Source organism: Symsagittifera roscoffensis, chromosome 4 (genome assembly GCF_963678635.1).
Source record: "Symsagittifera roscoffensis chromosome 4, txSymRosc1.1, whole genome shotgun sequence".
Lineage (NCBI taxonomy): Eukaryota > Metazoa > Xenacoelomorpha > Acoela > Convolutidae > Symsagittifera > Symsagittifera roscoffensis.
The window spans coordinates 37,116,060-37,138,878 of NC_087065.1; the positions used below are offsets into that span (position 1 = coordinate 37,116,060).

General features: G+C 35.9%; 2 protein-coding genes across 3 annotated transcripts in view; one reads left to right on the forward strand and one right to left on the reverse strand.

The window, feature by feature from the left end:
- The window catches only part of LOC134843623 (patatin-like phospholipase domain-containing protein 4), a 206,128-nt gene that overhangs the window by 119,699 nt on the left and 63,610 nt on the right, over positions 1–22,819 (forward strand). The window lies entirely within an intron of this gene.
- Positions 12,389–16,900, reverse strand: LOC134844199 (uncharacterized). The gene is made up of 2 exons (XM_063860769.1): positions 15,756–16,900; positions 12,389–15,403 (listed from the first exon to the last, which is right to left on the reverse strand). Exons 1-2 carry the CDS (start codon positions 16,067–16,069, stop codon positions 12,547–12,549), a joined length of 3,171 nt encoding a protein of 1,056 aa, XP_063716839.1. The 5' UTR covers positions 16,070–16,900; the 3' UTR covers positions 12,389–12,546.

A 22,819-nucleotide genomic window follows, 5' to 3' on the forward strand; every position in this document is an offset into this window, starting at 1 on the left:
GTTTTTTCGATATTTCTGATCCATAATTCGAAGTGTGCTCTTCGTCGTTGTCGATGTGTGCTGTTTAGAAGTCAGCGTCTTCGTCGTTATTTGACTGAGATTTCATTCTTAAGGGAGTTCAGCTCTCCCACTCCATCGTGATATGACATTTGAGGAACTCAGTATTTTCGAGGGGATGAAGCCTTGACTAAATGATGGACGTCGTTGGGCGCCTCATTACAGTCTGGACAGGAATTGTGTACCTCTTTTTTTACATGGCTTAGGTATGAGTTAGTGAGCGGACTGTACCCGGAGTGGAGTCGAGTCAGCCGTATGCGCGCTGTCCGCAGTAATTCAGATTCACTGTCAGATATTTGAGGCGGTAGGCGTTCCAATAGGTTTGAGGTAGTTTTTAACCTCTTTGTAATGGATAACCTTCAGAGCTTACCGATACTTTTTACTACTTATTAAGCCCTCATCCAGATGTTGTTGGATTTCAACACCGTAAGTGGTGCGGATTGTGGTTTTTGATGAGTCGCTCATCTGGATGTTGGGTTGTCTGATAGTCGGAACGATCATTCTGGTGGCATCCGACTAGAAATTGTTTTGCCTGCATATCTGTGTGAGTCGCTACAGGCAAGACTTTTGTTTCCCCGTTGAGATCATCAAACTTCTTACAACCAGTTTTTGTTCTCAGGACAATGTTTAGTTGAATTTGGAGGTTCCAGTTTGTTTTACTCATTGATGGAAGCCAGATTGGTGCTCCATAGTTATGCACACTGCGCCCGATGGCCTTGTATGTCACTGTCAGTGTTTCTTTGGAACAACACCAGTCATTGCCGGACAACTTTTTATGGCTTTATTACGCTGTTGTAATTTTCAAGTGGTGCTTTTGACATGTTCCTTGAAACTAAGTAGGCCGTCAAAGACCACTCCCAACAGTTTGGGTTTTGACTTGAGCGGAATAGGGACTCTGTTATTTTCAAGCTTGGTGTCAGAGGATAGTTCCTAACTCCAAATTGTAAAGATGGTTGATGATGACTTGTCGGCGGAGAGTTGTAATTTTCTATTGGTGAGCCAGCCGTGCAGCTCTTCTAGGTACGGTTTGATTTGGCCCTTAACTTCATCTACCTTCGAATTTGAAGTAATCAGAGTTATGTCATCAACGTAAGTAACAGTTGAAACCCGGTCTGGCGGCAGGGGGAGCTTTCTCATGTAAATTTTAAAGAGCATTAGTGATAATAGTCTTCCTTGTGGTCACGCTTGTGTAATTTTTCGAGTTTTGACTTCTTATTCCGATACTCAACATAGGTGAACCGAACCTGTAAGTATGAATTTATCCAGCGTTTGGTGCTGCTGAGCACATCCGCTTTCAAAACATCATTGAGTAGTACGTTAGAGTCAACCGTTTCAAAGTGAGGTCCAAGGCGACTAAAAGGGTACGATCACCTAGTTTGTGTTTGTTGAGACCTAGCTTGATGTTGTTAGTTATGATGTTCAGAGCTGTTATAAATGAATGTTCAGCACTGAAGCCATGTTGGTGTTCTGTTGGGGTGAAATTGAAAAAGTCATTTAGCAGCAGGCTTTCGCTCACCTTAGCAATTGGGGAAAGTAGTGCGATCGGTCGGAAACTTTTGGAATCATCGTCCGGTTGACCTGGTTTTTGCAACGGAATACTCCTTCCTACTTTCCACCCATTTCGTTTGGTAGCTGTTTGTGTTCAAATATTATCTAGCTCTGTTAGATATTGTATGGCGATTGGGCCCAGGTGATGCAAGTGAATGGGCGAAATATGATGTGGGCCAAGCGCCTTACTTTTATTCGAATCTTTTATTGCCATGGCAACAGTGAGGCTGTTGAACACCCTAAATAGATTTTTTAAACTCTTCAAAGTTCTTAGCGTGTGGCGACGCTCTTTAGTAATTGACGAGGGGTGTGGGCTGAACTGCTGGTTGAATTTATTGGCACATTTTTTGGCGTTCCTTATCAGAGTTTCGTTCCTTATCAAAGTAAATGGCTTGATTGGGCGCGCAAAGTTTGCTGTTCGTCGACAGAAATTTTATTGTACTCCACTCATTGTCGGCTTTCTTGCTGCTTCGAAGCTTTAAGTAGGATGCCGATTTAAGCATTCTTTGGTCTTAGATGGCATGTTTTCAACAAAATCATTTTTACTCAAGGCAAGTTGAGATGAACATTCGAAAATTTTGGTAGATCTAGTTGTTCATTTCGATTTAGCTGCTTTCGTCTCATTTTCTTTCGGCTATTTTACCAGCTACATTTGTGTTGTATCGCAAGTGGTGCGAACTTTTGCTTGCCTCTGCGTTTATGATTGGTTTTTGCAAATGGCTTTGTAAACTTTTTGTTCCAACCAGCCACAGTTTCCCCTCCCCTTAAAAGAGGCGGGAAAAAACCATCCAATAATGCTCGTTTGGTGAAAAACTGATAGGAAATTTTCGGTTTTTCTCACTTGATTATACAGAGACCTGAAAGGAACTGAAAGGTGTTTTTTAAACTAAATTCTCTACAGAGACCTGAAAGGAAGACCTGAAAGGAACTGAAAGGTGTTTTTTAAACTAAATTTTCTACTTAACTTTTCTTCTGAATTTGCAGCTGCTTGCCTACTTCTGTTGATCTTCATCTGAAAAAAACTTCGAAACAAAAATGAAGCTTATATTTTAAATTTTTATTTTTTCATAGTCTAAATTCTCTGTGCTATTTGCGCAACAATCAGCTATCCTTGTTGTTTCGGCCATGAGATATGGTTGGAACTATATGTGATTCTTGCAAAGGAACCGGCCATCCTTGTTTAATCAATGTGGTCGGAACACTACAATGCTTGCACATTTTTATTTTGTCCCTGTTGTAATTTTGCTTCAAGGTTTCGAGAAAAAAGTGTGTGATTTTTGTCAAACTCTTATAGGTCGACTAAGTTGATATTTCAAGCTTTCTCGAATCATTGAAGAGAACTTATTTTGAAGAACAATTGCTTAAAAAATCCTTTAAAGAACTGTTATATAAGTTTGTGGCTAAAATAATTTTTTTTTTCGGTTTGATTGTTCCTTTCAAAGTTAGTAAATGTTGACGTCCTAAAAAAATTCGAGGTCGGTCGGCCAAAATTTGATATCAAAAAAATACTGAAGTAAAAATTGTCAAATTTTTTGGACCATAGTTATGAATAGAAAAGAATTTTTTGATAACACAAGCAACAAACGCTTGTGGTTTCGTTCATTTAAAACGGAGGAATTTAATATTCGGGTGTTTTAGTTTTTTTTACTTTTTGCTTTTCACGCGAAATCAGGTACCACAATGAATCATCAGTTTGAGTTGAGTGATATCTCATTTTGAAGCCTTTTCAATCGTTATTCGATAGACTTTCAAAAGTTTCAAACAAACTTTCTCAGTGTTTAGAGAGCCGGTTTGAAATTTTTGATTTTTCATCGACTTTGGAGCGAGTAAAGCGATCGGGCAACGTTCCTTATATGTAAAAAGTAGCTTGAAAACATGGTTAAACTAGAAGGAAAATTAGTTTTGGAAGCTTCATTTAGCGCTTCTCTGGCATAGCATTTTCAAAATATTTAAAGTTTTTGGTGAAAGAAAATGAAAAAAAAAAATGAATTGCAACTGGTTTTTGAAGCTGTATATTATAATTTTTTTTATGATTGAGTTTCATTGAAGCAGATCAGCGTGTTTGATTTTCCATCTGAGAAGTGTTTACTGCTCAGTAGCAACATGAGTCGACCAAGAAAACGATATTCGGGCAATCAACATAGAATTTTTCCGAGTTATGTAGAAAGTTTTTTATTCAATGCAGTTTCCACTATCGAAACGCTTTTTTTTGTCAAACTCTTATAGGTCGACCAAGTTGAGATTTCAAGCTTTTTTGAATCATTGAAAAGAGTTTATTTATTAGAAAGTTTGCTTAAAATATCATTTAAAGAACTGTTATGTAAGTTTGTGGCCAAAATAGTTTTTTTTTCGGTGTGATTGCTCCTTTCAAAGTTAGTAAATCTTGACGTCTTAAAAAAATTCGAGGTCAGGCGGCCAAAATTCGATGTCAAAAAAATTACTGAAGTAGAAATGGTCAAAATTTCTGGACCATAATTATGAATAGAAAAGATTTTTTTGATAACACAAGCAACAAACGCTTCTGGTTTCGTTCATTCAAAACGGGGAGGAACTTAATATTCGGGTTTTAGTTTTTTTTTACTTTTTGCTTTTCACGCGAAATCAGGTGCCACAATGAATCATCAGTTTGAGTTGAGTGATATCTCATATTGAAGCCTTTTCAATCGTGATTCGATAGACTTTCAAAAGTTTCAAACAAACTTTCTCAGTGCTGAGAAAACCGGTTTGAATTTTTTGATTTCATCTACTTTGGAGCGAGTAAAGCGATCGGGCAACGTTCATTATATGTAAAAATTAGCTTGAAAACATGGTAAAACTAGAAGGAAAATAAGTTTTGGAAGCTTCATTCAGCGCTTCTCTGGCATAGCAATTTCAAAGTATTTAAAGTTTTTGGTGAAAGAAAATGAAAAAAAAAATGAATTGCAACTGGTTTTTGAAGCTGCATATTATAACTTTTTTTATGACTGTGTTTCATTGAAGCAGATCAGCGTGTTTGATTTTCCATCTGAGAAGTGTTTACTGCTCAGTAGCAACATGAGTTGACCAAGGAAACGATATTCGGGCAATCAACATAGAATTTTTCCGACTTATGTAGAAAAATTTTTATTCAATGCAGTTTCCACTATCGAAACGTTATTTTTGTCAAACTCTTATAGGTCGACCAAGTTGAGATTTCAAGCTTTCTCGAATCATTGAAGAGAATTTACTTTTTGAATAACATTTGCTTAAAATATCTTTTAAAGAACTGTTATGTAAGTTTGTGGCCAAAATAGTTTTTTTTTTCGGTGTGAATGTTCCTTTCAAAGTTAGTAAATGTTGACATCCTAAAAAAATTCGAGGTCGGTGGGCTTAAATTCGATATCAAAAAAAATACTGAAGTAAAAATGGTCAAATTTCTTGGACCATAGTTACGAATAGAAAAGAATTTTTTGATAACGCAAGCAACAAACGCTTGTGGTTTCGTTCATTCAAAACAGGAATTTAATGTTCGGGTGTTTTATTTTTTTTTACTTTTTGCTTTTCACGCGAAATCAGGTGCCACAATGAATCATTAGTTTGAGTTGAGTGATATCTCATATTGAAGCCTTTTCAATCGTGATTCGATAGACTTTCAAAAGTTTCAAACAAACTTTCTCAGTGCTGAGAAAACCGGTTTGAATTTTTTGATTTCATCTACTTTGGAGCGAGTAAAGCGATCGGGCAACGTTCATTATATGTAAAAATTAGCTTGAAAACATGGTAAAACTAGAAGGAAAATTAGTTTTGGAAGCTTCATTCAGCGCTTCTCTGGCATAGCAATTTCAAAATATTTAAAGTTTTTGGTGAAAGAAAATGAAAAAAAAAAAATGAATTGCAACTGGTTTTTGAAGCTGTATATTATAACTTTTTTTATGACTGTGTTTCATTGAAGCAGATCAGCGTGTTTGATTTTCCATCTGAGAAGTGTTTACTGCTCAGTAGCAACATGAGTTGACCAAGGAAACGATATTCGGGCAATCAACGTTGAATTTTTCCGACTTATGTAGAAAATTTTTTATTCAATGCAGTTTCCACTATCGAAACGCTTATTTTTGTCAAACTCTTATAGGTCGACCAAGTTGAGATTTCAAGCTTTCTCGAATCATTGAAGAGATTTTATTTTTTGAATAACATTTGCTTAAAATATCTTTTAAAGAACTGTTATGTAAGTTTGTGGCCAAAATAGTTTTTTTTTTCGGTGTGAATGTTCCTTTCAAAGTTAGTAAATGTTGACATCCTAAAAAAATTCGAGGTCGGTCGGCTAAAATTCGATATCAAAAAAAATACTGAAGTAAAAATGATCAAATTTCTTGGACCATAATTACGAATAGAAAATAATTTTTTGATAACGCAAGCAACAAACGCTTGTGGTTTCGTTCATTCAAAACAGGAATTTAATATTCGGGTGTTTTAGGTTTTTTACTTTTTACTTTTTACGCGAAATCAGGTACCACAATGAATCGTCAGTTTGAGTTGAGTGATATCTCATTTTGAAGCCTTTTCAATCGTGATTCGATAGACTTTCAAAAGTTTTAAACAAACTTTCTCAGTGTTGAGAAAACCGGTTTGAGTTTTTTGATTTTTCATCTACTTTGGAGCGAGTAAAGCGATCGGGCAACGTTCGTTATATGTAACAATTAGCTTAAAAACATGGTTAAAAAACTAGAAGAAAAATTAGTTTTGGAAGTTTCATTCAGCGCTTCTCTGGCATAGCATTTTCAAAATATTTAAAGTTTTTGGTGAAAGAAAATGAAAAAAAAAAATGAATTGCAACTGGTTTTTGAAGCTGTATATTATAATTTTTTTTATGATTGAGTTTCATTGAAGCAGATCAGCGTGTTTGATATTCCATCTGAGAAGTGTTTACTGCTCAGTAGCAACATGAGTCGACCAAGAAAACGATATTCGGGCAATCAACATAGAATTTTTCCGAGTTATGTAGAAAGTTTTTTATTCAATGCAGTTTCCACTATCGAAACGCTTTTTTTTGTCAAACTCTTATAGGTCGACCAAGTTGAGATTTCAAGCTTTTTTGAATCATTGAAAAGAGTTTATTTATTAGAAAGTTTGCTTAAAATATCATTTAAAGAACTGTTATGTAAGTTTGTGGCCAAAATAGTTTTTTTTTCGGTGTGATTGCTCCTTTCAAAGTTAGTAAATGTTGACATCCTAAAAAAATTCGAGGTCGGTCGGCTAAAATTCGATATCAAAAAAAATACTGAAGTAAAAATGGTCAAATTTCTTGGACCATAGTTACGAATAGAAAAGAATTTTTTGATAACGCAAGCAACAAACGCTTGTGGTTTCGTTCATTCAAAACAGGAATTTAATATTCGGGTGTTTTAGTTTTTTTTACTTTTTGCTTTTCACGCAAAATCAGGTGCCACAATGAATCATCAGTTTGAGTTGAGTGATATCTCATATTGAAGCCTTTTCAATCGTGATTCGATAGACTTTCAAAAGTTTCAAACAAACTTTCTCAGTGCTGAGAAAACCGGTTTGAATTTTTTGATTTCATCTACTTTGGAGCGAGTAAAGCGATCGGGCAACGTTCATTATATGTAAAAATTAGCTTGAAAACATGGTAAAACTAGAAGGAAAATTAGTTTTGGAAGCTTCATTCAGCGCTTCTCTGGCATAGCAATTTCAAAATATTTAAAGTTTTTGGTGAAAGAAAATGAAAAAAAAAAAAAATGAATTGCAACTGGTTTTTGAAGCTGTATATTATAACTTTTTTTATGACTGTGTTTCATTGAAGCAGATCAGCGTGTTTGATTTTCCATCTGAGAAGTGTTTACTGCTCAGTAGCAACATGAGTTGACCAAAGAAACGATATTCGGGCAATCAACGTTGAATTTTTCCGACTTATGTAGAAAATTTTTTATTCAATGCAGTTTCCACTATCGAAACGCTTATTTTTGTCAAACTCTTATAGGTCGACCAAGTTGAGATTTCAAGCTTTCTCGAATCATTGAAGAGAATTTATTTTTTGAATAACATTTGCTTAAAATATCTTTTAAAGAACTGTTATGTAAGTTTGTGGCCAAAATAGTTTTTTTTTCGGTGTGAATGTTCCTTTCAAAGTTAGTAAATGTTTACATCCTAAAAAAATTCGAGGTCGGTCGGCTAAAATTCGATATCAAAAAAAATACTGAAGTAAAAATGGTCAAATTTCTTGGACCATAGTTACGAATAGAAAAGAATTTTTTGATAACGCAAGCAACAAACGCTTGTGGTTTCGTTCATTCAAAACAGGAATTTAATATTCGGGTGTTTTAGGTTTTTTACTTCTTACTTTTTACGCGAAATCAGGTACCACAATGAATCGTCAGTTTGAGTTGAGTGATATCTCATTTTGAAGCCTTTTCAATCGTGATTCGATAGACTTTCAAAAGTTTTAAACAAACTTTCTCAGTGTTGAGAAAACCGGTTTGAATTTTTTGATTTTTCATCTACTTTGGAGCGAGTAAAGCGATCGGGCAACGTTCGTTATATGTAACAATTAGCTTAAAAACATGGTTAAAAAACTAGAAGAAAAATTAGTTTTGGAAGTTTCATTCAGCGCTTCTCTGGCATAGCATTTTCAAAATATTTAAAGTTTTTGGTGAAAGAAAATGAAAAAAAAAATGAATTGCAACTGGTTTTTGAAGCTGTATATTATAATTTTTTTTTATGATTGAGTTTCATTGAAGCAGATCAGCGTGTTTGATTTTCCATCTGAGAAGTGTTTACTGCTCAGTAGCAACATGAGTCGACCAAGAAAACGATATTCGGGCAATCAACGTAGAATTTTTCCAAGTTATGTAGAAAGTTTTTTATTCAATGCAGTTTCCACTATCGAAACGCTTATTTTTGTCAAACTCTTATAGGTCGACCAAGTTGAGATTTCAAGCTTTCTCGAATCATTGAAGAGAATTTATTTTGTTGAACATTTGCTTAAAATATCATTTAAAGAACTGTTATGTAAGTTTGTGGCCAAAATAGTTTTTTTTTCGGTGTGAATGTTCCTTTCAAAGTTAGTAAATCTTGACGTCTTAAAAAATTCGAGGTGGGCGGCCAAAATTCGATGTCAAAAAAATACTGAAGTAGAAATGGTCAAATTTTCTGGACCATAATTATGAATAGAATAGATTTTTTTGATAACACAAGCAACAAACGCTTCTGGTTTCGTTCATTCAAAACGGGGAGGAACTTAATATTCGGGTGTTTTAGTTTTTTTTTACTTTTTGCTTTTCACGCGAAATCAGGTACCACAATGAATCATCAGTTTGAGTTGAGTGATATCTCATATTGAAGCCTTTTCAATCGTGATTCTCAAACCTGAGAAAACCGGTTTGAATTTTTTGATTTTTCATCTACTTTGGAGCGAGTAAAGCGATCGGCCAACGTTCGTTTTTTGTAAAAATAAGCTTGAAAACATGGTAAAACTAGAAGGAAAATTAGTTTTGGAAGCTTCATTCAGCGCTTCTGGTATAGCATTTTCAAAATTTTGAAAGTTTTTAGTGCAAGAAAATGAAAAAAAAAAAATGAGTTTTTTTTTGATTTTTTATTTTCGCTTTTTAAGATAGTTTTAGTCGTTTATGCCTAATTCGCTAAATTTTACGCGTTCACATAATTTTATTATCACACGAAATACAAAAAAAAGACACTAATTTGAAGAAAAAAGAATTTTTTTCCGAGAATGTGGTCTGAGCATTCTGTGCTACTCGCTGATCATATTCTTAATTAGGTTTCAATAATACGACTATTTTTAAAATTCATGCATGGCAATAAATCCGGTTTATAAATCGTTTAAAATGAATTGATTTAAGCAAAATATCTTGTTTAAGCAAAAATGTCACTTCGTTCTCTAAATCGCATGATGAGGTTGCGTTTTTCCTTTGTATTTCAGTGTTCAATTTTTTTTAAATTAGAGGGCTCAAGTTCCCTTTTGCTTTACTTGTGTCATAAGTAAGCAAACCCGGTGCAATTTTGTTTTAATGCTAATTTTCAAGGTGATGAAAGTGTCAGAATTTTCTCCGGTTTTTTCACAGCAACTGGTTTTTGAAGTTGTATATTATAATTTTTTTATGATTGATTTTCATTGAAGCAGATCAGCGTGTTTGATTTTCCATCTGAGAAGTGTTTACTGCTCAGTAGCAACATGAGTCGACCAAGAAAACGATATTCGGGCAATCAACGTAGAATTTTTCCGAGTTATGTAGAAAGTTTTTTATTCAATGCAGTTTCCACTATCGAAACGCTTATTTTTGTCAAACTCTTATAGGTCGACCAAGTTGAGATTTCAAGCTTTCTCGAATCATTGAAGAGAATTTATTTTGCAGAACATTTGCTTAAAATATCATTTAAAGAACTGTTATGTAAGTTTGTGGCCAAAATAGTTTTTTTTTCGGTGTGAATGTTCCTTTCAAAGTTAGTAAATCTTGACGTCTTAAAAAAATTCGAGGAAGGCGGCCAAAATTCGATGTCAAAAAAAATACTGAAGTAGAAATGGTCAAATTTTCTGGACCATAATTATGAATAGAATAGATTTTTTTGATAACAAGCAACAAACGCTTCTGGTTTCGTTCATTCAAAACGGGGAGGAACTTAATATTCGGGTGTTTTAGTTTTTTTTACTTTTTGCTTTTCACGCGAAATCAGGTACCACAATGAATCATCAGTTTGAGTTGAGTGATGTCTCATATTGAAGCCTTTTCAATCGTGATTCTCAAACCTGAGAAAACCGGTTTGAATTTTTTGATTTTTCATCTACTTTGGAGCGAGTAAAGCGATCGGGCAACGTTCGTTTTTTGTAAAAATAAGCTTGAAAACATGGTAAAACTAGAAGGAAAATTAGTTTTGGAAGCTTCATTCAGCGCTTCTCTGGTATGGCATTTTCAAAATTTTGAAAGTTTTTAGTGCAAGAAAATGAAAAAAAAAATGAGTTTTTCTTTTGATTTTTTATTTTCGTTTTTTAAGACAGGTTTAGTCGTTTATGCCTAATTCGCTAAATTTTACGCGTTCACATAATTCTATCAGCACACGAAATACAAAAAAAGACACTAATTTGAAGAAAAAAGAATTTTTTTCTGAGAATGTGGTCTGAGCATTCTGTGCTACTCGCTGATCATATTCCTAATTAGGTTTCAATAATACGACTATTTTTAAAATTCATGCATGGCAATAAATCCGGTTTATAAATCGTTTAAAATGAATTGATTTAAGCAAAATATCTTGTTTAAGCAAAAATGTCACTTCGTTCTCTAAATCGCATGATGAGGTTGCGTTTTTCCTTTGTATTTCAGTGTTCAATTTTTTTAAATTAGAGGGCTCAAGTTCCCTTTTGCTTTACTTGTGTCATAAGTAAGGAAACCCGGTGCAATTTTTTTTAATGCTAATTTTTAGGTGATGAAAGTGTCAGAATTTTCTCCGGTTTTTTCACAGCAACTGGTTTTTGAAGCTGTATATTATAATTTTTTTTATGATTGATTTTCATTGAAGCAGATCAGCGTGTTTGATTTTCCATCTGAGAAGTGTTTACTGCTCAGTAGCAACGTGAGTCGACCAAGGAAACGATATTCGGGCAATCAACAGAATTTTTCCGACTTATGAAGAAAGTTTTTTATTCAATGCAGTTTCACCGATCGAAATAATAGCTCTCAACGAAAACGTTTCATATTCCAATGAAGATTATTACGCCTTGAATTCAAGTGTATAAAGTTATTTAGCCTGTAATCATTCTTGGCTAAGTATCATACACTCCAAATTGGCAAAAAAATGGAAATTGCCCTATGAGGGAAGTTTTTACCTATTAAACAAACATTCGTTATGATGAATTTTTCTTCGCATTTCCTTAGTTGATGCACGTCGAAAAGTTGATGGACGTTTAATAAAAGTGTTCAAAACATCTAGGTTGATAAAAAATAGTAAAAGTTCATTATGATCGATATAATCAACGAAAACTGTTTTTTTTTTTATTAAAGATATTAACTCCGATCCAAATGATCAAAAATTTTTCACCTGCAATCGTTTTTGGCGAAGTTTCATTGATTTGAAAATTAGTTATATAAGGAAGTTGCCACGTAAGGGAAACTTTTCCGCGTAAAAGTACATTAGTTTTGATGAATGTTTTTTTTTTTCACATTTCACTCGTTTTCTGAAACGATTTTTGCAAGGGAATAAAAAGCATTAAATAAATTAATTTTGATGTTCTCAAGCATCTTAGTTCAAAGTTCTTATTATCAAACAACTTTTATGAATTTTTTTTTATCTGCTCTTCAAGTATGAGTTTTAATGTCGGACTTATTTAATGTCTTTAATTGGACTAATGTCGGAATTTCCGTTGTCGATAAATAGTTATGTTTTGCTTCAAACCTTTGGTCTGTGCTAGAACCAGTTTGTAATTGGGAGCTGAGTTTTTCATGGGTAACCACCGTCCTGGATGACAGAAATTAGAAAATTGGTTGTCTTGGCTCGTCTATCTTTCCCTCATTTCTCATCTAACTTTAAAAACCAGTGAGAGATAAGGAGCAAATATTTAACGCCGAAGTCGGAAGAGTTTTTTTTCTAATCATTGAAATGAAAAAAAAATCATCAAAAAATAATACAAATTCGTTTCAATGAAGTTTGCAAATTTTAATATCGGATATTTGGTAAACGTTATTCGACATATGAGTGATCAGCGTTCAAGAATTATAAGTTTTGAATTTTTCTTAACATTTGCTCATATGTGTTCTTTTTTTTTTAATTTTCCAAAGAAAATGAAGTTAATTGCATTCAACGGAATTTTTAAATTATGAAGCTTAAATTTGTTTACAAAATCAAAGTTTTAATTATGAGTTACTGTCTTGGAGTCATTCGCAAATTCAAATATTTCTAAATCAAAAAATTTAAGATAAATGTCATCAAGGGTAAAGAATTGCGCAATCGGTTTGTAATCGTTTACTTAGTGACTACAAAATCAATCACTTCGCTGCTCAAGTTCTCACACATGAGTGGGTGTAGTAAAAGCTCTTTGGCACTTGGTCTCTTCAGCACATTTTTTTCCAAGCACTGTGCTACAAATCCAATTAGCATCCGGCTCGCACTCTTGGGATCCCGGAATGTTGGCGCAGGACTATCTGCAATGGTCTTCATTACTTGTTTGAGACCCTGGTCGAAATGCGGAGGCTGTTTTTCTTTTATCTCAATTATGAGAATGCCAAGAGACCATATATCGGCTTCTGTTCCATAAGGTCGACTCAAAGCTACTTCAGGGGCCATCCAGTGAGGTGTTCCAACAAGTGAGCGCCGTTTGGGGTACTCTTGAGATATTTGGCCACAATACCCGAAGTCCGATAGTTTAACAATTCCTTCCTCGGTTAGTGATACGGAGTCACTTTTTATGTCGCGATGAATGATACCTTTCGAGTGGATGAAAACCAACACTTTCAAAAGAGACTGAACTATATATACAATTTGTGGTTCCTTGAATTTGATTTTTCGCTTGGTGATGTAAGACGTGAGAGTACCTCCACGCATGTATTCTGAGCTAATCCACAAATTGTCTCCCACTAAATAACTGTCGAAAAAGCCGACGATGTTGGGATGCTGATATTCTTTGAGAACCAGAACCTCGTTGAACATCAATTCGCGTCTTGCGTGTTTTCGGATTGACATGATTTTAAGAGAAACTGTTTGTTTCAAAAATATATCTTCCGCTTTGTACGAAGTATATGTTGAACCTTCTCCTAATTTCTTCATGCTTTTGAATCTGTATTTCGGATCTTTGTTTGAGCACAGAGAGTGCAGTATATTTTTGAATTCATCGTCGTTTAAATGTGACTGATCTTCCATGCAGTTCATTGGTTTTATTTCTGCTTCAACCTCTCCTGATGATTTTCTCCTGGCGAATTGATCAAACTTTGTTTGCTTCGGCTGTGCAGGGATAGCCAGTGGAAAATATTCTTCTGTATTCTCTCTTTCGTCTCCCCCGTCCAGTTCTTTGACTTTGACCCTTTGCTTAAATGTCACACCTGCCTGAGCCTGGCTCAAGTTCGTAGCACTTTTGGCCATTTTCTTATTCCTCGGTCGCAAAATTGACATCTGTGATTCCTGTGGACGATTATCAAAATCGCTGTTTCTGTTTATAGTATTGAAGTTACTATTTATGGTGCTGTGACTAATGTCTAGATTTTGAACTGATGCAGACATGGACTCCCGTTCCATTCTTCGGTCCACTTCTCTCACTCTCTTTTGAGAAATCTGCTCGTATTCTTCGTCATCATAGGATTGTATTGAAAATTTCGGCAGATTTCCCTTTGCCTCACTATGATTCGGCTCTATATGCGACAAAGTTTTGCTGTTAGAAGACAATGGTTCCTGACTTGAACTTCGATTACTGGAGTTGTTGCGAGCAACAGATTGTGTATGTGTTACCTTCCCATGTTGCGCTTGAACAAGTGCAGTTTCTGTACTCACAGTTGGAGGTGACCAGTTTCGGGCACCTGAGCTGCCAAACTGCTGTTGGGTCTGGTGTGGTTGCGGCATTTTTTTATAATAATTTTGACGCTGTTCATAATTTTGATTTTTCTGATGGTGTTGCTCATCTCGCTGCTGCCGCTCCTGCTGTCTTTGTGGTTGTTCGTGCTGCTGAGTTGCTACTGGTCTTGGTTCATTTGGACGATTCTTAAAAACGCTGTTTGTGTTTGTATGTTCAAAATTGTTGTTAATGGCGCTGTGACTTGTGTCTAAGTTCTGAACCGAAGAAAACATGGAAACCCGTTCCATTCTTCGGTCCATCTCTCTCACTCTTTTTTGAGAAATCTGCTCGTATTCTTCGTCATCATAGGATAGTATTGGAAACGAAAAGTCCTTCAGATTTTCCTTTGCGTCACCATGTTTCGGCTCGATAGGCGACAAAGTTTTGCTGTTGGAAGACAATGGTTCCTGACTTGAACTTCGATTACTGGAATTGTTGCGAGCCACTTGTTGCGAGCCACTGTTTGTCCTGACCTTATGTATTACGTTCCCATGTTGCGGTTTAGCATGTGCAGTTTCTGGACTCACAGTTGGAGGTGACCAGTTTCGGGCACCTGAGCTGCCAAACTGCCGTTGGGTCTGGTGTGGTTGCGGCATTTTTTTAAAATAGTTTTGACGCTGTTCGTTATTTTGCTGTTGTTGAGGGTATTGCTCATCCCGCTGCTCCCGCTCCAGCTGTTTTTGTCGTTGTTCTTGTGTCTGATGTTGGTAAGTAGCTTTGTACGGTTGGCTGTACGAATACATACTTGATGGCCTCTCAGTTCGATCCTGACCTTGAGACAAGTTATCAGTTTGCAGTATTTTTGGTTTTGGCGCTACAGGCGGTGGCAATTTAGTTTTAGGAACTGCTGCAACTGTGATCGGTGAAACTTCATTCTGGTTACCTACCAAATTTGGATCATGTGCTCTTTTAACTTCTGAATCTCTGACGGGATTCTGGGTTGAGGCTCGGTGGCCGGTTAGTAAAACGTCTTGACGAAAGTTAAACCGTTGATCGGTTTTTTCGTTGGGTAAATTTTTCTTTTGCGAGTAAGGCTGGTTTTGTTGTGGAATATTTATTTCGCGCTGGTCTACCGAAGGCGGTGATGTGCTGTTGTTAGTGATCGTATTTCGTGAGCTCTCTGCTGATGGGATGCTTTGGGACGAACTGGTTTCACTGGAGGAGCTGGATCGTTTTTGTATCTCGGCCTCCTCCTCGTTTTCTTCCTCAGTCAGTGTTTGGAAGTTGTTAGTCTGTTCTATTTTGTACTGGTCATTGTAGTTACGCAGTGAGTTGGTCCTGTAGACAAAATAGAATTTTACTCAATCGTCGAGCTGATCAAAAATAAAGAAGGTTTAGCTGCAAAAAATCAAGTTGTTTCATATTCTTTCTACATGCATCAATTCCAAAAATTTGATGCCACAATTTTTTAAAATGGATTTGTTTTAGTATTTGAACGCAACCGGCTTTCTTCGGTTAATATGTTTTACCTTCCCTAAAGATATCTGATCTTAACATTTTTCACATCTTTTCATAGAATTTTGAGAAAAAAATTGGTCGTGTAAAAAATGACGGGAGCTTTGAAATTTTATTTTTAAGTCTCCAAAAAGATTTGAATTGGATCAGATCGTATGTTATCTTTTTTGTTTACCTGTCCAAACTGATTTTGCGAGTCAACCCGGCCGCTTTCTGTTCAGGGGTCAAGCTGCTCTTTTGGCCCACAATCAGCTTCACAGGTGCGATGTCTGTTATCTGTGTCGGATCCACGAATGCACTTCGTTTCTTATGTCCAACAAACTTCTTGTCGATCAAGCCATTCCATTGACGAGGTAGACCAACTAACTCTTGTCTGTCTTGATCGTGAATTACGTTTATTTTGTGAACAGGATTCGAAGGCTGTGAGATATCGTCTTTACTTATAGTACCTACTTGCTCTTTTGATTTGTTCGATTTCTTTTTAAACATGATGAATATTCTCACAAATAAGGACTTTGTTAACTTGATGGTGCAAATATTTGATCGGTTCTGATGACGTTTTGATAAGTTTATTTTTTTTGTAAACAAAACTGAATGATTAGTCACACAAGTTGGTAGTCTAATGTACTTATCAATGCTGTGAAGCTTTATAGTAAGGAAAAAAGTAAGCTTAGGTAGACTGGTAAGAAACAATTTTTCCTGTTTGCTTAAGGAATTTGAATATGCTTTTGCTGATCGTTTTCCGATGATTCCGTTCAGAGATTAGTCATTTCAACGGACATGCTATTTAAAAATTTATTCAACACAGTTTACTGTGAGTTGGTATATGGTAAGAAAATGCGTGTTTAGCTGAGCAAAAATACCAGAGCGTTTGAGCTGAACTTTTCAATGTTTAATTTGCGCAGGAGCTCCAGCCAAACTAAGCAAAAGTATAAAACAATTTAAGTAACTAGTTAAATTAATGAGCAGTTTGTTCAGTAACGAATAGCTTGCTATTTTAGTAAGTTTTTCAATCTGCGTGATCGCTTGGTGTTTTTTACTGTTTTTTCTGCATAAACAAAATTCGTCTTGAAGAGAACTGTTGTGTGTTGTTTTGATGTGGTATAAAAACTGAAACTGTGCTGATAATGTAGTACAATAAATGCAATCTAAAAAGGTTGGCGTGTTTTGTAGCGGAGCGGTTTTTCTCAAATCCAACGCTATCTTAAGCAAACAGTCTAAATAAAAAACCAAAAAGAAACATAGAAGCTGTATTTTTTCTTGTCGTCTATTAAGAATGCTGTCTAAGAAAGGGAATTTGCTATAAAAAAATGGTTTCGTTTTCAGTTTTAGCGGGTGGGCTTTTCACTGAGTAGAATGTAATTCTTTTAATCAAACTTTAGATTAATTGATTTAATTGGGATCGATTTTATCTTGAAACATGCATAACAGGGTAGGTAAACTTGTTGAGTGAAAAGTGCCAGGTTAGATAATGGATTGAGGATGGCGTCCTGTTTTAGCTTGTTGTCGGACAGCTAAGATCACTGACTAACTTGAATTGATTGGCTCTAGCACATGATAGAAAATTGTTAATTTGGAAAAGAGTCCAACACTGCAATTACACTGGTGGACATTGAACAGGTACTTGCGCTTTGTGGGAAACCTTACCTACCCGTCGAGATACTTCATTTGTATATAGCTCGTGCCAAATGTTTGTATCAAATATAAACTTACTAACAAGGCAGTTGTTAGCTCAATACAAATGTACATCTTACGGAAATAGTTTTTATCGTATGTATAATGTCAATTATGTCAAAAAGATTGAAACAATGCGACATCGGACCGAATGAACAATCTCCCCCCTAAATCGAAATAGGGGGGATAGTTCACTTGGTTAAAAGTAATTACTGCTTGAACATTTCGCTTAATTTTAGAGATTTTTTCGTTGGTCCAGTTGGAGGGGGGGGGGGGGGGGGGGAGCCATCCCAAAACGTCTTTTGAGCAAAGATATTTTAACTTTTAATTTTGAAAAGAAGCGCGCTGAAAAAACGCATTTTGCCAGAAACCTCTGAAAATTGAAAAGGATATTTTAAACAATATTTTAAGCATCATCCTGCGGCGCACAAAATTTTTGCAATATGGGGTGTATTAGTATTTATAGTGACCAAAATATGAAGAAAAATTTTTTTGTGAAAATCCGTCCGCCTCTACAAAATCTTGGATCTGCCCATGGGCTGTAGTCTTTTTCAGAATCTCCTCCTTAATAGTCACATTAAAAACCCTGAAATGTCATTCAACGTCAGCCGACAAAACAGTTAATTGAAAGACACACCAGCGGGCACTTCTTCTATTGAAAGTTTTTCAATTTCTTTTTGTTTCGGTCAACCTTGATTATGGTTTTAAATTTTTCGTACATGTTTGGCCTCTGACTTTTTTGGCCTGTGATAAATGATTTTATTTTGACCTCCGAGGATAAACTTTTGTTTATGAAAAACAAGAAATGTCTCCATTTGGGTAATAACGCTTTTTCAACAGCACTAGCTCACCAGTCTGTTTACTGCTGTATACGATAATCTAAGTGTCACCTTTGTATCTGTTGAGTTAGTTATGTCGGCAGTTCATTCGGACAGGAAATACATTAGTTCATTGGACCTGAATTTGAATTCGAAACTGTAATTTACTGAAGACCTCGATTGTTCGTTTTTGGCGATTTTTTTTAAATTTGATTAGCAAAGATTTTAATGAACAGAAAGAATCTTAATTTAAAATTTTGAACCCAATCTACTATTTCAAAAAATTCAAAATCAAAATGAAATTCGCGCAATTTCAGTTTGAAAACTTATGTTTTTAACTTGTGTGCAGTTGTCAATATGAGTCAATATAAGTTGGTTCCATAATCACCCCTAACTCTCTGTCTTATCTCATTGTATCCAATTTCCAACAGTGTATATCATGCTCAATAATTCATCACTAAAAATATATTTCACGAGAGTTATAATATCCCATTTGGTTAATAAGGTTTTAGCTGCCTCTTTAGAGGGGGGTGGCTTTGTTTTGGTCTTATTGGTGTGTTCTCTGGAATGGTTAAGATTATCACCCGAATTGGATGATGCGTCCGTGCAGTATTTCTGTGGGTAGAAGGTTGAAGGTTGTTTGCTTACTTTTGTTGTTCGCTAAGGCATCTCATGAGAGAGGCATCGACTAATTTTGACCTCATTGAAGATAAATGAGGGTAGTAGTGTTAAAATTTTTGAAGAAAAGGTTGATGTCGTGTTGAGTTTTAAAGCACTTGGGTTTTACCTGGGGGACACTTGGGACAAGTCGGTTAAGAAAGACGTAAGGAAGCGTGAATAGTGCAAGCTTAATAAAGCGTGAATAGACCGGGCCTTCCGACTGTATGAGAGTTCAATTGCAGCGACTAGAGGAAGGTTTCCAGTGAGTAATTTGAGTTTGATGATAGTTTCAATGCAAGTATTGGAAACCACTCACGTGGAGTGTTTTGTAGAATTGGGTTTTCGTTATAATGCCAAGTGATGCATTCTGTAGCTCATAGTTTTTGGATTGAGGAGGCACTAGCGGCGTGGAGCGGCGTGTTCAAGCAGCGGCGTGTTCAAGCAGCAGTCTAATGGTTGCTGCATGTGTTTTCTAGGAGCGTTTCCTCAATTTGGCCCCAATTGCGTTGAGGGCCTTTTTTACTGAGAACTTGCTTCTTTTGCTTAGCTACTTGGGTTTTATAGAATATGAAGACATAAGGATTAGTTTTAAAGTGAGCTCATCAATTTTTGGATTGGTAGAAAAAGGTTCTGGATTTAAATTTGGGGGATGAGATTTGTAATATTTTGAGTCAGTTGACAAGAGAACCACTGAACATATGAAGGGAGAGATAGAGTCTAGGTATATCGAGAGATGACGATAGATTTTGATATTGGTAATGGTTTAGGTAGTTGCTTAGCCTGCGGCTCATTGGCTCTGGCAGTGAGCAGTCAGTGAGGTTTCTGATGAGAGCGTAGTGGTTCATGCAGTCAAAGGTTTTAGTTTGATCTAAGACATTGAGAACAATTCTGTTGGGGAGCCTCTGGTGGTTGAAACCATCAGAAATGAACTTTTTTCATAAGAATTTGAGAAAAGATTGGTTTATCCCGCATGATTTATTGAAGCATTTGATGTTTCCCAGTTCGGCAATGGAAAGGGGTGTTGTCGAGATAATCTCGTTGAGATTATCTGAGCTAATGTTTGAGGTTATCTCAATCTACGTTTGAACATTGCCAAAAGTAATTTTATACTAGACAGGGGGGGATTTAGGGGGGGGGGGGGCGTCCCCCCCCTCCCCCAGAGATTCGACCCCTTGCCGACCCAAAGTGTCGCCCCTTTGGTACTTTTTAAGAAATCCATTTTTGGCCGACGGTCCCTAAAGTTTTTCTAAAGGTCCTTCAGCTCCAATATATACTAACTTTGAGGGGGAGCGCGCGCCAAAAAAAAACGCGATTTTTTTGTCAACATTTTCCAAAAAACGCCCAAAAACGGCTTTTTTGATTTGTTTTCTCAAAAATTTGCCTGCGGTGCAGAAAATTTGGCCAAAACAGCGTCTTTTTATTGCTTTACGAGAGCTCAGAAAATCAATTTTGTCGACCCTGATACTAGATATAGTTATTGGAATGGTACATCCCTATCACGACATTTGAGAACAGATTATCTCGAGTTCACGCAATGGAAAAATTAAATATACATTTGAAGAGTTTACCCGTTCCTTTCGGGCATTTTTTCTCAGTTTTTTCAACGGCGTTTTTTTAAAAATCTTTTGCACCAATGTGTAGAGCTACGAAAGTGCTCGTTGTTTGGTTCACCATGGTTGTTTCCTTCTAAGAGTTAATTCGTTCTAATCGTGCTTGTTTTTATACCATGCGGTTGCGTAACTGTTTTTTATTCTTGTTTTTATATCATGCAGGGTAGATTAGAAATATTGGATAAGTCAGTAACTGATATTTTGAAACGCGTTTTTTTTGTATTCCTCTGACGCTAGAAAATAACTATTATAGAAAATTGTATTAGAACACTGACTTCAGATCAAATTAACAGTTCAGGATCATCCGCTACTTCCAGAAACTATGATTGTTTTGAGAAATGAAGAAAATGTGTTTGAAACAAGTTTTGGCTCTGATAACTCTTTTCTAGAATCCGACAACATCACTAAATGAAGGCAAGGAACTATGGCATATAGTGTAATTTTTTTTGCCCAATTTCACTGCCTCAAAAAATTACTACCTTCCAACCTTATCGTCTTGGGTTTTCTTACCAAAATTTTGCAGTTAATAACTGGTGACTAGGCTCATTAACCAAATTAAGTTTTTTTTCACCAACTAAATTGAAACAAAGTTTCAAATCAAAGAATGGAAACTTTTTTTCCGATCTTCATTTTTTCTGTTTCAAATTTCATTTTAGAATGAGCGTCCCGCCGTTCTTTTTTAAATTGCTTTGTGACGTGACCTTCTGGCGTCATGCATTCGATATTACTGATTTTGATATAAATGATTTTGTAATTCATGTTAACATCAAACTCGAGCTCAAACTTATATTTCCCTAACCATGTAAACATTGCTAACTAATTCCACCAACACGATAGAGAAAGACTGAAGCGATCTGTAATATAACTGATCAGAATATAGAGAATACATTTTTCCAAATATGCTCTGACTTGCTCCGATCGATGGAAAAGAATCTTGCGGAATAGATCTTCCCCAAGCATTGCTAAGTACAAGACATGCCTAACCGCTCGAAACAAGATACAGAAAAACAAAATAAAAGACAGGAATGACAATAAAAGACATGGTGACAGCGTGGAAGACTCTATTTTTGGGTTCACAACAAGTGGACGGCAACTGAAGTCTACAACACATGTGCAGACTTTGACAAAGGAAATGACTTGATTTAAACAGAAAAATAAAACTTGGTTCTTGTTAATACTTCTTACCAACCCGTTTCACGCATTTTTCTTGAATTGGGGAAGCACCGTTATGGATCTTGACCTACAACATCAATAATTTTGATTGCATTTAAATGGTGGTTTGTCAAAGGAGCTACTAACCCACCAGAAAAGAAAATAGTTCATAGTTTTTCAACGACAAAACAGTCACTAGGTCAAAATAAAACGAACACTCATAAGCGCATAAAACTGTTGTTGTTGAAAAAAGTACCCCTACACAAAAGTGAAGCTACCAAAACTTTACCATGCCCTGATAATAAAAACTCTCGAATCATCACATCAATCCAAATGAAAACCGCTAATTTTTTGAAACTTATTGAAGCTAGCTTTTTTGTGTCACCCTTAATTCAATGCGTGTTGAATTAGTTATCATCAGTTCCATCATGAAACTGGATAATTCAATAACTGATGTTTTTGAAACGCATTTTTGTTTCGTTTTCCTCTGACGCTAGAAAATTGCTGACGATGCAAAACACTGAATTTAGATCCAAAATAACGGTTCAGCGTCACCCACCACATCCAAAAACTATGATCTTTTTGAGAAATGAAGACAAAGTGCTTGAAATGAGTTCTGGCTCTGATATTTATTTTTTAGACTCCGACAACCTCACTAAATGAAGGTACGCAAGCTACCAAGGAACCTGTTTTGTGCTGATAGTTGAAGACTATGTGAATTGAAAATGTATGCTCTGGTGTCCTTTGGTTCAAGGCTCTTCAACACAGCACAACTGAAGTTTTCCATCTGCTAAAACGAGTTTTTAGCACACTGTTTTGCTATTGGTCTTTTCTCATTTCATCTGGTGATATTCAAAACCAGTGACAATTCTTACCGACAATCGAAGCTTGATTGAGTTTTTCCAAATGAAACAGTGCCACCTTTGGTTTGGAGTTTCTTGGATCGAGTCATGGCTTTTATTATAATCATCGCGCATATTGCTGGGAAAGCAATTTATGCTGCAGACTTTTTGCCCAGAATACAAACAAATCTTTCAGGTTCATCCTCATTGAAACTAACTGACAAATTTCCGGTAAGAGAGATACAGACTGGCATGACAGCGAAAGTACCTGAAGCCTTGACTAACCAAAATGGGCGACAACTCAATTGACGAAACTCTAAAAGACCAATAACAAAAGCTTGGACTTACCGAGACTTGTCTCCGCGAGTTAAAACTTCAGGACAATACTGACATGATAGTTCCAAAGAATTTTGTCGGACTCACAAGAGCAATCATTGCGGCTGTTGAATATCCGGTCCCTGTCAACTTCTTTGAAGTTCGAAA